This window comes from Carcharhinus amblyrhynchos, chromosome 20 (assembly GCF_965287045.1).
Source record: "Carcharhinus amblyrhynchos chromosome 20, sCarAmb.v2.hapA, whole genome shotgun sequence".
In the NCBI taxonomy this organism is placed as follows: domain Eukaryota; kingdom Metazoa; phylum Chordata; class Chondrichthyes; order Carcharhiniformes; family Carcharhinidae; genus Carcharhinus; species Carcharhinus amblyrhynchos.
This window is the reverse complement of record NC_137343.1, coordinates 28314407-28327011: the sequence shown is the minus strand read 5'-3', so window position 1 is coordinate 28327011 and position 12605 is coordinate 28314407. Positions and strand designations below refer to the sequence as shown.

The 12605-nt window shown below is 42.7% G+C and overlaps 1 protein-coding gene across 1 annotated transcript; it reads right to left on the bottom strand.

Annotated features, from left to right (window-relative positions):
* Positions 1–10985: 10985 nt before the first annotated feature.
* Positions 10986–12138, bottom strand: LOC145356083 (hydroxycarboxylic acid receptor 1-like). Its single transcript, XM_080208689.1, has one exon. The coding sequence runs from the start codon at positions 12060–12062 to the stop codon at positions 11007–11009; it is 1056 nt and encodes a 351-aa protein (XP_080064815.1). The 5' UTR covers positions 12063–12138; the 3' UTR covers positions 10986–11006.
* Between the last annotated feature and the right edge of the window lie 467 nt (positions 12139–12605).

The window sequence follows — 12605 nt, the reverse complement described above, 5'->3', positions numbered from 1 at the left end:
TTTTAGACGCTAATCCAGAACTGAGTTCTTTTTTCATTCCAGATTGATTTAATTAACTGCATTTCAATTCCTCAGCTGCTATGATGAGATTTAACCTCCAGATCATTAGTTCAAATTCTGGATTGCTCATCCAAAAACATGATCAAGATGCTGCCGTATCCCTAATGTAAATAAATCATTGAACTTAATTAAAACGGAAAATGCTGGAGAAACTAGCAGCATCTGTGGAGAGGGAAACAGAATTAGTGGCTGCGATTCTCCCATCATGACCTGCAACATTTCTGGCGGGTCGAGATGTAAGATGCACATCGCCAGCCTTGTACCAGGATTTGTGTATGCACCAGCAATGTATGCGCGTCTCCCAGAGTTGGCAAACAGTCGCCGGTCTGACCATGCTGGAAACAGACGGGAAGACAGGTAATTTGAATCATTTTTTAATATGTCTTAAATATGCTTAGCAGTTCATTATCAGGAACTTTCAGGTCCAGATTGAATCTCTCACTACACCAGGGATACTTCATTCCAGCGGGGTTCAGACTAGCTTCCCACTGTCGTCTGTCTTGAAGAAAAATTTCAACAGTGTGCTCCAAGGATCAGGACAGAATGTACGTCAGGACTCAACTGAATGGAGAGGTGGGAACTCAATAAAGATGTCATGGACACAAGACAAAGGGAGAAGTCATTGAAGACTAGTTTTGTTACGAGGAAGATTAAGGATAGAGTCAAAGGCGGTATTTCTGTCAAATTTATGTAAGATTTCTAATTATAAGCCCCAATTTTAATCACCCACACCTGGTGAGAATGGAACATGTTGGGTGGTGGGGTGGATAAATTATCAACCTTTCCCCCATGCCATTTCAATGGGCACATTGTGGGCAGCAAATAAAAGCCTCAAACCAAGCTGTGCTTTTAATTGGCTCATGACTCCAAATATTTAGACACAACCCACACATCTCAAAATGGGACTTTGGTGACTGTTTGAGCTGTTGCTAAATAAAAAATATCTGCCTCTTCCATCACTCAGGTGAGTATCGGCACTTGGGTTATAGAAATCGAATCATAATTTACCTCTGGTTCCACCTCCTCACCATTGCTGCAGAGAAATGTAAATGCGTTTAAGGGTTTGTACAATATTGACCTAAAGCAGACTTCAGAAAGACACACAATTATTCCAGACTGGATTTGAACATAGCAGCAGGGAAGTGTAAGAAAGGAATGTTAAATTCAGCATTAAACTCCTTTTGCAATGAACATTGTTAGAGATGACAACATCTTGATGAAACTGAACAGAAAGCAGCAGTTTCCTAATTTCTTCATTGCCTAGAAGATCTGTTGACAGCAATATGAAATGAAACATTGTTGACCAATCTCTAAAAGAATGACAACATGAGGCAATGTAAGTGGTTATCGATAAGGACAAGACTCTCTGGTTGTGATGCTCAGATGTTCAATAAACTGAAGGTCACAAAGATTCCCAATGAAATTAAACTGAACGACTTAAGAGATGCACACTTCAGAATCGAAAACATGAATTGTAATGATCTGAAATATAACCAAAGATGGGCAATTAAATTAACCTTAAAAAATCCTTGCTTTGTGTTATATCAGTAAAATGTGACTAAGCATCGGCACCAAGTTCAGTGTCACAAACATCTGCCTAATTGTTTAACCTGAAAGGGCTGATAGACTCTTGTTAGAATTCTATAAATGCTGTGACCAACTGAGCTCGTATGGACGTCAATGTATGTGAGTAATATTCGGATCTGACATCCCGTGAGTTCAAGATGTTTCTGGCTATAGGCAATAAGAACCCATCAGTCCAAAGAGGGTCTTGTTTCAGGAACGTGCAGATGTCAGAAATGATTGGTGCAAAATCCTGAACCTCTTGAGGCACTATTACCCCAGTCCTGTCAAGAAAGCACATCCCCTGTTGTATACCTTGTGCTGAGATATCTCCTGCATTCAGCGGGAATGCACAAAGAGAAAGCCCAAAAAGCGTGCTTTTAGGCTGATTGGTGTTAACAAATTGTTCCTAAATTAGACCTCCTTCAATCTGGCACACGTATAATTCTCTAAATTTGCACATCTTTGTCATGGAGTCCAAGAGGTGTAGGCAAAAGTCATAGGTAGAAGGATTGGAATGAGGCGCTCACTGAATGTTAAAATGGCGGCGTGGGCTTGTTGGGCCGAAGGGCCTGTTTCCTGTGCTGTGTTGTTCTTTGTTCTTTGAAGTAGTTACTGAGGCCTTTAAAACATACCCAATTTCTGACAGGACAATGTAATAGCAACTTGTACTGAGAAACTCCTGTAGCTTAATCAAATAATCTATTAATGCAAGCCAGTAAGTAAAATTGATGGGAGCAATCCTCGGTCAAAATAACACACCTTGAAACAGCTACCGTAGCTTTCTGCCACTCATATCTCTGTGATACTGATCTCCCTCTTCCAAGTAACTGCCACCACAAATCTCCTCAGCAGCAAAGTTGTTTATGTGATTCAACCCCCTCCCCACTGCTGCAGAGAAATGTAAATGTGTCAGTGTTTAGCCTGTTGGGTTCCTCTCAGGCAGAAGGAACCATGCAACTGAAATGCTTGCAATTTTCTCTCACTCTTTTGACTGGAAGTTACCTCCACTGCTTTATAACTGCAATGTCTGAACATTGAGAGTACTTTGTAAATGCTGCTGAGATTTAACAAGATCTTTGCACGGGGAAATAGTAGTTTTCCCTCCAGGACTCTATTGTTCTAGTACTTTGATGATAAAGGCATGAAGGAAGAATAGAGGAAACCAGGACAGTGGATCAGCATCCACACAGACAACACTAGGCAGGGGTGGGGTGCAGGGGGGAAGGGGGGGATCTTACTAAAAAAATTCTAAGGTTCACGTGGACGGGAAAAAGGGATTTTCTGACCCATTTTTTAGGTGAGTTCAAATCCAGAATTTTATACACTTAGTGCATGGAAAAAGGGGCTAAACCCTTCCTCATCTGTTGGAAAAGGGGCCTGGTCTTAAACTGCCAGTAAAAAGTCTGACAACACCAGGTTTTAGTCCAACCTATTTATTTGATAATATACTCACAAGCTTTCGGGGTTAGCCCCTTCGTCAGGTGAATGGAGAGTTCTGGCCTCAGACAGAGCATATAAAGCACAGACAGTTTAGAGATTACTGATTAGAATACGAATCCTTACACCTAACCTGCTGTTCAAGACCTGAAGTGGCTGATAATGTGAGTGGAAGGAGCACTGATCACAGGTTAAAGAGATGTGTATTGTCTCCAGACAGTACAGTAAGTGAGGTTTTGCAAACCCAGGCAAGTCACGGGGGTTACAGATAGTGCGACATGAACCCAAGATCCCTGTTGAGACCGTCCTCATGTGTGCGGAACTTGGCTATCAGTCTCTGTTCAGCGACTCTGCGCTGTCGTGTGTCGTGAAGGCCGCCTTGGAGAACGCTTACCCAAAGGTCAGAGGCTGAATGCCCGTGACCACTGAAGTGTTCGCCAACAGGAAGGGAACAGTCTTGCCTGGTGACTGTCGAGCGATGTTCATTCATCCGTTGTCGTAGCGTCTGCATGGTCTCCCCAATGTACCATGCTTCGGGACATCCTTTCTTGCAACGTATCAGGTAGACAATGTTGGCCGAGTTGCAAGAGTATTTACCATGTACCTGGTGGATGGTATTCTCACGTGTGATGATGGTATCCATGTCGATGATCCGGCATGTCTTGCAGAGGTTGCTGTGGCAGGGTTGTGTGGTATTGTGGTCACTGTTCTCCTGAAGGCTGGGTAGTTTGCTGCGAACAATGGTCTGTTTGAGGTTGTGTGGTTGTCTGAAGGCAAGAAGTGGGGGCGTGGGGATAGCCCTGGCGAGATGTTCGTCTTCATCAATGATATGTTGAAGACTCCGGAGAAGATGTCGTAGCTTCTCCGCTCTGGGGAAGTACTGGACGACGAAGGGTACTCTGTCCACTGTGTCCCGTGTTTGCCTTCTGAGGAGATTGGTGCGGTTTTTCGCTGTGGCGCATCGGAACTGCCGATCTATGAGTCAAGCACCATATCCTGTTCTTATGAGGGCTTCTTTCAGGGTCTGGAGGTGTCTGTCACGATCCTCCTCATCTGAGCAAATCCTGTGTATACGGAGGGCTTGTCCATAGGGAATGGCTTCTTTAACATGTTTAGGGTGGAAACTGGAGAAGTGGAGCATTGTGAGATTGTCTGTGGGCTTGCAGTACAGTGAGGTGCTGAGGTGACCGTCGTTAATGGAGATGCGTGTGTCCAAGAATGCAACTGATTCTGGGGAATAGTCCATGGTGAGTCTGATGGTGGGGTGGAATTTGTTGATATCATCATATAGTTGTTTCAGTGATTGTTCACCATGAGGCCAAAGGAAGAAAATGTCATCGATGTATCTAGTGTACAGCATCGGTTGAAGATTCTGTGCAGTGAAGAAGTCTTGTTCGAACCTGTGCATGAAGATGTTGGCATATTGAGGTGCAAATTTGGTCCCCATGGCTGTTCCATGTGTCTGGATGAAAAACTGGTTGTTGAAGGTGAAGACATTGTGGTCCAGGATAAAGCGGATGAGTTGTAAAATTGCATCTGGAAACTGGCAGTTGTCAGCATTGAGTACTGAGGCAGTCGCAGCAATGCCATCGTTGTGGGGGATGTTGGTGTAGAGCGCTGAGACATCCATTGTGACGAGGAGTGTCCCTGGTTCAACTGCTCCATGTGTGCTGAGTTTCAGTAGGAAGTCCGTAGTGTCGCGACAAAAGCTGGGGGTTCTTTGTACAATGGGTTTCAGGATGCCCTCGACGTAGCCGGAGAGGTTCTCACACAGAGTCTTCTCCGGAGTCTTCAACATATCATTGATGAAGACGAACATCTCGCCAGGGCTATCCCCACACCCCCACTTCTTGCCTTCAGACAACCACACAACCTCAAACAGACCATTGTTCGCAGCAAACTACCCAGCCTTCAGGAGAACAGTGACCACAATACCACACAACCCTGCCACAACAACCTCTGCAAGACATGCCGGATCATCGACATGGATACCATCATCACACGTGAGAATACCATCCACCAGGTACATGGTAAATACTCTTGCAACTCGGCCAACATTGTCTACCTGATACGTTGCAAGAAAGGATGTCCCGAAGCATGGTACATTGGGGAGACCATGCAGACGCTACGACAACGGATGAATGAACATCGCTCGACAGTCACCAGGCAAGACTGTTCCCTTCCTGTTGGCGAACACTTCAGTGGTCACGGGCATTCAGCCTCTGACCTTTGGGTAAGCGTTCTCCAAGGCGGCCTTCACGACACACGACAGCGCAGAGTCGCTGAACAGAGACTGATAGCCAAGTTCCGCACACATGAGGACGGTCTCAACAGGGATCTTGGGTTCATGTCGCACTATCTGTAACCCCCGTGACTTGCCTGGGTTTGCAAAACCTCACTTACTGTACTGTCTGGAGACAATACACATCTCTTTAACCTGTGATCAGTGCTCCTTCCACTCACATTATCAGCCACTTCAGGTCTTGAACAGCAGGTTAGGTGTAAGGATTCGTATTCTAATCAGTAATCTCTAAACTGTCTGTGCTTTATATGCTCTGTCTGAGGCCAGAACTCTCCATTCACCTGACGAAGGGGCTAACCCCGAAAGCTTGTGAGTATATTATCAAATAAATAGGTTGGACTAAAACCTGGTGTTGTCAGACTTTTTACTGTGTTTACGCCAGTCCAACGCCAGTATACCCACATCTTAAACTGCCAACCAGCCTGCTGTAGCAGAAGAGGATGCTATTGTACATGTACAGACCTCAACTGAAACCATCTGAGAGAGAGACCTGTTAGGCCTCTGCTGTTGCAGCTGGCTTCAACCCAGACCCCAAAAAGATAGACATCAAGTGCAACAGGAAAAATAATTAAAATTTCCTGATTTTTTACCTTGTTCTCGGAAGTAAGAAAAATTGTTTCTTAAGTACTGATTCTGCCCTTTCTGCCTGTGACTTGGTTCCATAGTGAGAGAAGCAATCCCTCTTGTGGAACAAACCTGCAAATGCAAAATAAATTTGTTGGAGAAAGTTCAGAAGATTTTTCTTTCTCTCTCTGATCTCTACAGAAATCATGAAAAACTGGAGAAGAGAAGTTAATATTTTGTTGAAAAATATTCTTGGTAAATCTGTTATGTTTTGACAGTGATTTTTATCACATATGCCACAGGACTTATACCACATTCGCAATGCCACTTTTCTCAACACTCCATCATGCTTCCTCTTTATCCTACCTCTATTTTGTTTGTTGTAGCTGCCTTCCTTCTTTCTTGTTACCAACAGTTTGAGACTTTTTTTTAGTTATTTGAAATATGTTATTCTTTTGAAACTCACCCCAAAGTTATGTCACATTTCCTACCGGAATGCTTTAGTACTTCGAGGAATTATTGTCATATCTGTGAGGTCAGCATTAATTGCTCTCTAGTTGTCTTTAAGTTGGGAGTAGTGAGCTGTCATCTAGAGCAGCTGCAGTCTACGTAGTGAAGGTATCCTCACAGCACTATAAGGTAAGGGATTCCAAGATTTTGAACCAACACCAATGAAGGGATGGTGATATACAGCCAAGTCAAGGTGGTGTATGAATTAAAGAGGAACTTGGGAGTTGGTGGTGATTCCAAGTGCCTGCTCCTTTTATCTTTCCATGTCAAAGAAGTTCCCTCCATTGAAGGAGCCTTGCTCATTTCCACTGTGCATCCTGTAAGTGGTACACACCACTGTGACTGTGTGCCCATGGAGGATGGAGTGAATAATTAGTTTGATGAATAGGAGGCTGATGAATTGGGCTGCTTTGTCCTAGATAGTATTACGCTCTGGAGTGTTGTGGGAGTTGAACTCATCCATGCAGTTAGAAAGTATTCCATCACACTGCTGACTTGTAGGTTATGGAAATGCTTTGTAAAGTCAGAAAGCAAGTCACTCTCCACACAATACGCAGCCTCTGATATGGTTTAGACACCAAAGTATTTACATGGATGATCTGGTTAAAGGTCTGTTTACTGCCCACCGCCAGAATGTTGATGGTGGCAGATTCGGCTATGGTAATGCTATCGGATATCAAGGGAAGATGGTTAAATTCTCTCTTTGTAAAGATAGTCATTATTTTGGTACTTGTGTGCTGTGTAAGTTACTTACCACTTATCAGCATAAATCTGAGTGTTTTCATGATCTGGCTGCATCCATATTTTAATTTTGAATTATGCCAAATGACAGAGAACTCTGTGTAATCATCAGCAAGCAGCCCCATTTCTGACCTTATGAAGGAAAGAAGGTCTTAATGAAATTAGGGGTGACATGGTAGTACAGTGCCTCACAGCACCAGGGATCTGGGTTCAATTCCAGCCTCGGGCCACTATCTGTGTGGAGTTTGTACATTCTCCCTGTCTCTGCATGGGTTTCCTCCAGGTGCTCCGGTTTCCTCCCACACTCTTAAAGGTGTGCAGGTTAGATTGATTGGCCATGATAAATTGACCCTTATATTAGGGGGATTAACAGGTATATATGTGGGATTACTGGAATAGGCCCTGGGTGGAATTGTGGTTGGTGCAGTCTCAATGGGCTGAGTGGCCTCATTCTGCACTGTAGGGATTCTATAAATAGCTGAAGATGGTTAAACTGAGGATACTGCCCTCAGGAATGTTTATAACAATATCCTGGAGCCGAAGTATTGGATTCCAGAGCCACAACCTTGTGTTAGATTTCTTTGTGTGAGGATGACATCAGAAAGTGAAGGGTTTTCTCTATGACCAAATATGGACAATGAAATAAATTTGAAAAAACTCTTGCTTTGTGTTACATCAGAAAATCATGAGTTAGCATCTGGACCGAGCTCAATGTCACAAATATCTGAAAGGGCTGGGAAATTCTTGTTACAAGTCTATTAATGCTGTGACTAATGAGTTCATATGGACATCAATTAATTGAGTAACATTGGGAACTTAGATCTCGTGAGTTCAGAATAGCCCAAAATGTATCTGACCCAAGAGAGTATTGTTCCAGAAACCTGCAGATGCCAGCAGTGACTTGAAACAAAATCCTGAACCTCCTGAGGCACTATTGCTCCAGGCTGTTGAGGAAGGAGGCGGGTCTAAAATTGCCAGACAGTCTGCTGTAGCAGCAGAGGGCGCTATTGTACATGTGCAGTGGGAACCTATACGTGACCCTCGTCAGAAAGAACCTCTCTCTCCTGGCAAAGCCACAAAGACAACTGAACCCATATGATTGTGCCATGGGCTTGTTAATTTCATGTTCATGACAATTTAAATATATTTAAATGATTTATTCAACCAGTCGCTGAAAATGAGTGGGAGGCTAAATATGCCAGATATGCGATGCCAGTAAGATCACGAGACGCAAGAAATAGGGCATGGTTTCTCAGCTTTTGCACAAGCTTACCAAATTGCCCTACCCATCGATGGTGGGGCAAGCTGGTACAATCGCTCCCTTGAACTTCACATGTCCATACCACAGGAGCAATAGACCACAGAATATCTATTTGGATTTTCTCTCTGGGAAGTATCTGAGAAGCTTTTGGAACTTGTCTCGCAGCCTCTTTCCTCACAGGAAAGGAAAAATAGAGTGGACCATCCAGCTTATCGGGTATTCTGCAGTTCAATTAAATTATGGCTGACTGCTACTTCCAGGGACTCTGCAATGTCTCTGTCTGTGAAGGTAGTAACAGCCCTTAACTTTAACACATCTATATAACCGTTAGTGACACGGATCACATCAGCCAGCCAGCTGATCAGCAGTGATTATCACACCTCACTGGATGCCTTGTTCAGGTGCTTCCAATATGGAGCCAACACAGCAGAGAGGAAAAGACCCACCAACGTATTCCAAATAGAGATTCTCAGAGAGCAGGATGCTCCTGATGCCGCGCGCCCCCAACATGATAATCTCTCACTTTCCTCTAACCAACTCCCCCATTTCCCTTTCCTTTTTGCCCCAATCCAGCTCCTTGTAGAAGGACGTATTTTATCATTGAAAATCCCTAACCACATTTTGTAGTAAAATATTGTAAGTTTTTTGGTAAAGTGATGTCCTGTTTTGATTGCAGACATTTTTCCAATATCCCAATCCTTCTTATTTAACAACAGGAATAACGTTATTATTGGGATAAAAAACAACAGGAATAGGACATTCCTAAATCAACACCAGCCTCCTGAAGTCAAACAAAGAACAAAGAAAATTACAGCACAGGAACAGGCTCTTCGGCCCTTCAAACCTGCACCGACCATGCTGCCCGACTTAACCAAACCCCCCTACCCTTCCGGGGATCATATCCCTTATTCCCATCCTATTCATGTACTTGTCACGACACTCCTTAAAAGTCACGACCATATCCACTTTGTCCATGCCTCTCGTAATCTTGTAGATTTCTATCAGATCTCCCCTCGACCTCCGTTGCTCCAGTGAGAACAAACCAAATTTCTCCAACCTCTCCTCATAGCTAATGCCCTCAATACCAGGCAACATCCTGGTAAATCTTTTCTATACCCTCTCCAAAGCATCCACATCCTTCTGGTAGTGTGGCGACCAGAATTGAACACTATATTCCAAGTGCGGCCTAACTAAGATTCTATAATGCTGCAACATGACTTGCCAATTTTTAAACTCAATACCCCTCAATATTCATTGCCACCTTCAGTGACCTGTGTACCTGTACACCCAGATCTCTTTGCCTATCAATACTCTTAAGGGTTCTGCCATTTACTATATATTTCCCATATGTATTAGACCTTCCAAAATGCATTATCTCACATTTGTCCAGATAAAACTCCATCTGCCATCTCTCCACCGAAGTCTCCAATTGATCCATATCCTGCTGTGTCTTCTGATGGTCCTCATCACTATCCACAAATCCACCAAATTTTGTGTCATCTGCAAACTTACTAATCAATCCAGTTACATTTTCCTCCAAATCATTTGTATATTTTACAAACAGTAAAAAGTCTGACAACAACAGGTTTAAGTCCAACCGATTTATTTGATAGTAAACTCACTAGCTTTTGGGGACAAACCCGAAAGCTAGTGAGTTTACTATCAAATAAATTGGTTGGACTTAAACCTGGTGTTGTCAGACTTTTTACTGTGTTTACCCCAGTCCAACGCCAGCATATCCACATCATATATTACAAACAGCAAAGGTCCCAGCATTGATCCCTGAGGAACACCACTTGTCACAGCCCTCCATTTAGAAACGCACCCTTCCACTGCTATCCTCTGTCTTCTTTGACCGCGCCAGTTTTGTATCCATCTTGCCAGCTCACCTCTGATCCCATGCAACTTCACCTTCTGCACCAGTCTGCCATGAGGGACCTTGTCACAGGCCTTACTGAAGTCCCTATAGACAACATCCACTGCCCTAGCCTCATCAATCATCTTCTTCACTTCCTCGAAAAACTCGATCAAGTCAGTGATACACGACCTCCCCTTCACAAAACCATGTTGCCTCTCACTAATACGTCCATTTATTTCCAAGTGGGAATAAATCCTGTCTCAAAGGATCTTTCCAATAATTTCCCTACCACTGATGTAAGGCTCACTGGCCTGTAATTACCTGGATTAACTTTCCCCTTTTCCCACTAATTCCTGTGTCACTGTAAATAACGTGCACAAATCTCACTTGCTAGAAAATGAACATCCCCATCCTTGTGGAGATCCTCCTCATTTGTACAAAATGTCTCCTTACTGCTTTACAAATACTTTCTGACCTTTCATTTACCATTACTTAGCATGATCTGAACTCCCCTGCAGAAATCATTCCATTAAACTATATGACAAAAATAAATATTTTGCATATGGATAACTTGATTTAAAAATCAGTTTATTTTAGCAGGTTTTTGTTAGAAACAGATCAACAGCTTTCTACACATCACAAAATACATTTATTTTTATTGTTTAGCAATTATTGACAGTCTATACTCTAATTACACAAGTTGACAATTAACCACTAGATGTTGTGGTCAATGTGATATCTGACTGGGATTGATAACAGGGATTACACTTCGGTTCTGGATCCACAGCCAATTCTCCTCTGGGTTCTTCTTCTTGCATGGAATGATGGATTGTTGATCTGAAGCATCTTAAATTAAAAGAGGCAAGCGCTTTCATCAAAGCATTTTTGAATTTCGAACTTGAAAAATAGTAAATCACTGGGTCTAGCACTGTGTTCAGATATGTCATAAACAGTGTATTGTAAAATATCTCAACAGCTATTTCATACGACTGGCAGCCTTCAATGCCTGTTGGCCTGGTGACTAAAACAGCGATTACAGCAATGTTTGTGGGCAAGAAACACAGTACAAAAACTGCTGCTACAGCTATCACAAGCTTTACTGCTCGTTTATATTTACCCTGCGATTCAATTTTCATCTGCTTTAATTTCCAGGTTATACAGAACGTGGAGAACAGGATAATCGGAGCTGGCAAAGCAAACTTGAAAACAATAAAAACAACATTGGTCCAAATTGCTGTAGGACTGAGACGCTGGACCATGTCAAAGGGTTCACAGTATGTCAGATTGGTGTGATTGAAGGTGTGTGGTTCTGCTAAAAGATGCAAACAAATAGCCACTGTGAAAATCCACAGGATACCTGTTACCTTCACTGCACATCTTGTAGACATCTTGTTCACTCTGTGGTGAGGGTGGACCACTTTAAAATAGCGATCTATCGATATAACAGTGAGGAACATGATGCTTCCTGCCCGGTTTAAGGAGATCAAAAATATATTCAGACGACAGACAACATCACCAAAGATCCAGTTCTTCTCCCGTATATAGTAATCTGCTCGAAATGGTAAGCAGCAGATTAACAGAGTGTCTGCAATTGCCAGGTTCAATGAATAAACATTGTTTGGTTTCCAGGATTTTACATGAAAACAGAAAATCCATAAAGCAATCACATTTCCAACGAATCCGAGGATAAATGTCACAATAATAATGGGTGAATTATAGTTTGAAGGAACCTCTTTCTCAAGAACACACGTCCCATTGTCCATTGTAGGCAGTATTGCAATAAACTCAGCCACACAGCCACAGAAATGAGTTGATGAACTGAACGATCCATAACTTTATATAGAGTACTTCCACTTTACATCATGGATTGTGGGCGTGGTCTAGTATTACTAAGTTACAGCAAAAGCCCAGGAAACCCTTAAACATATATTTACAGTGAAGTCATTCATCCCTTTTGAAATACATTTAGCTTTTGAAAAGGTTTTGAAGCGCTGCTCCTCCGAAAGCTTGTGCTACCAAATAAACTCATTGGACTTTAACCTGGTGTTGTGAGACTTCTTACTGATCATAATATTGGACATTGAACTGTCAGGACTGAAATAGCTTGTGAGAGCAGTGCAAAATGGGCTGATAGTCAGTCAGCAACTGATTGACCACTGTTACCCATTTCCTTTCCACTGAAGTTTACAGAACAATTGTTCATCTTTTTAGAGAGTCGACTTATGGTCGCACTGTCGGGTGCAATTGCTGTGAAATTAAACATTTCGGAAACATTTTCCAAGTCAATGGAAAATAAAAACTGGTGT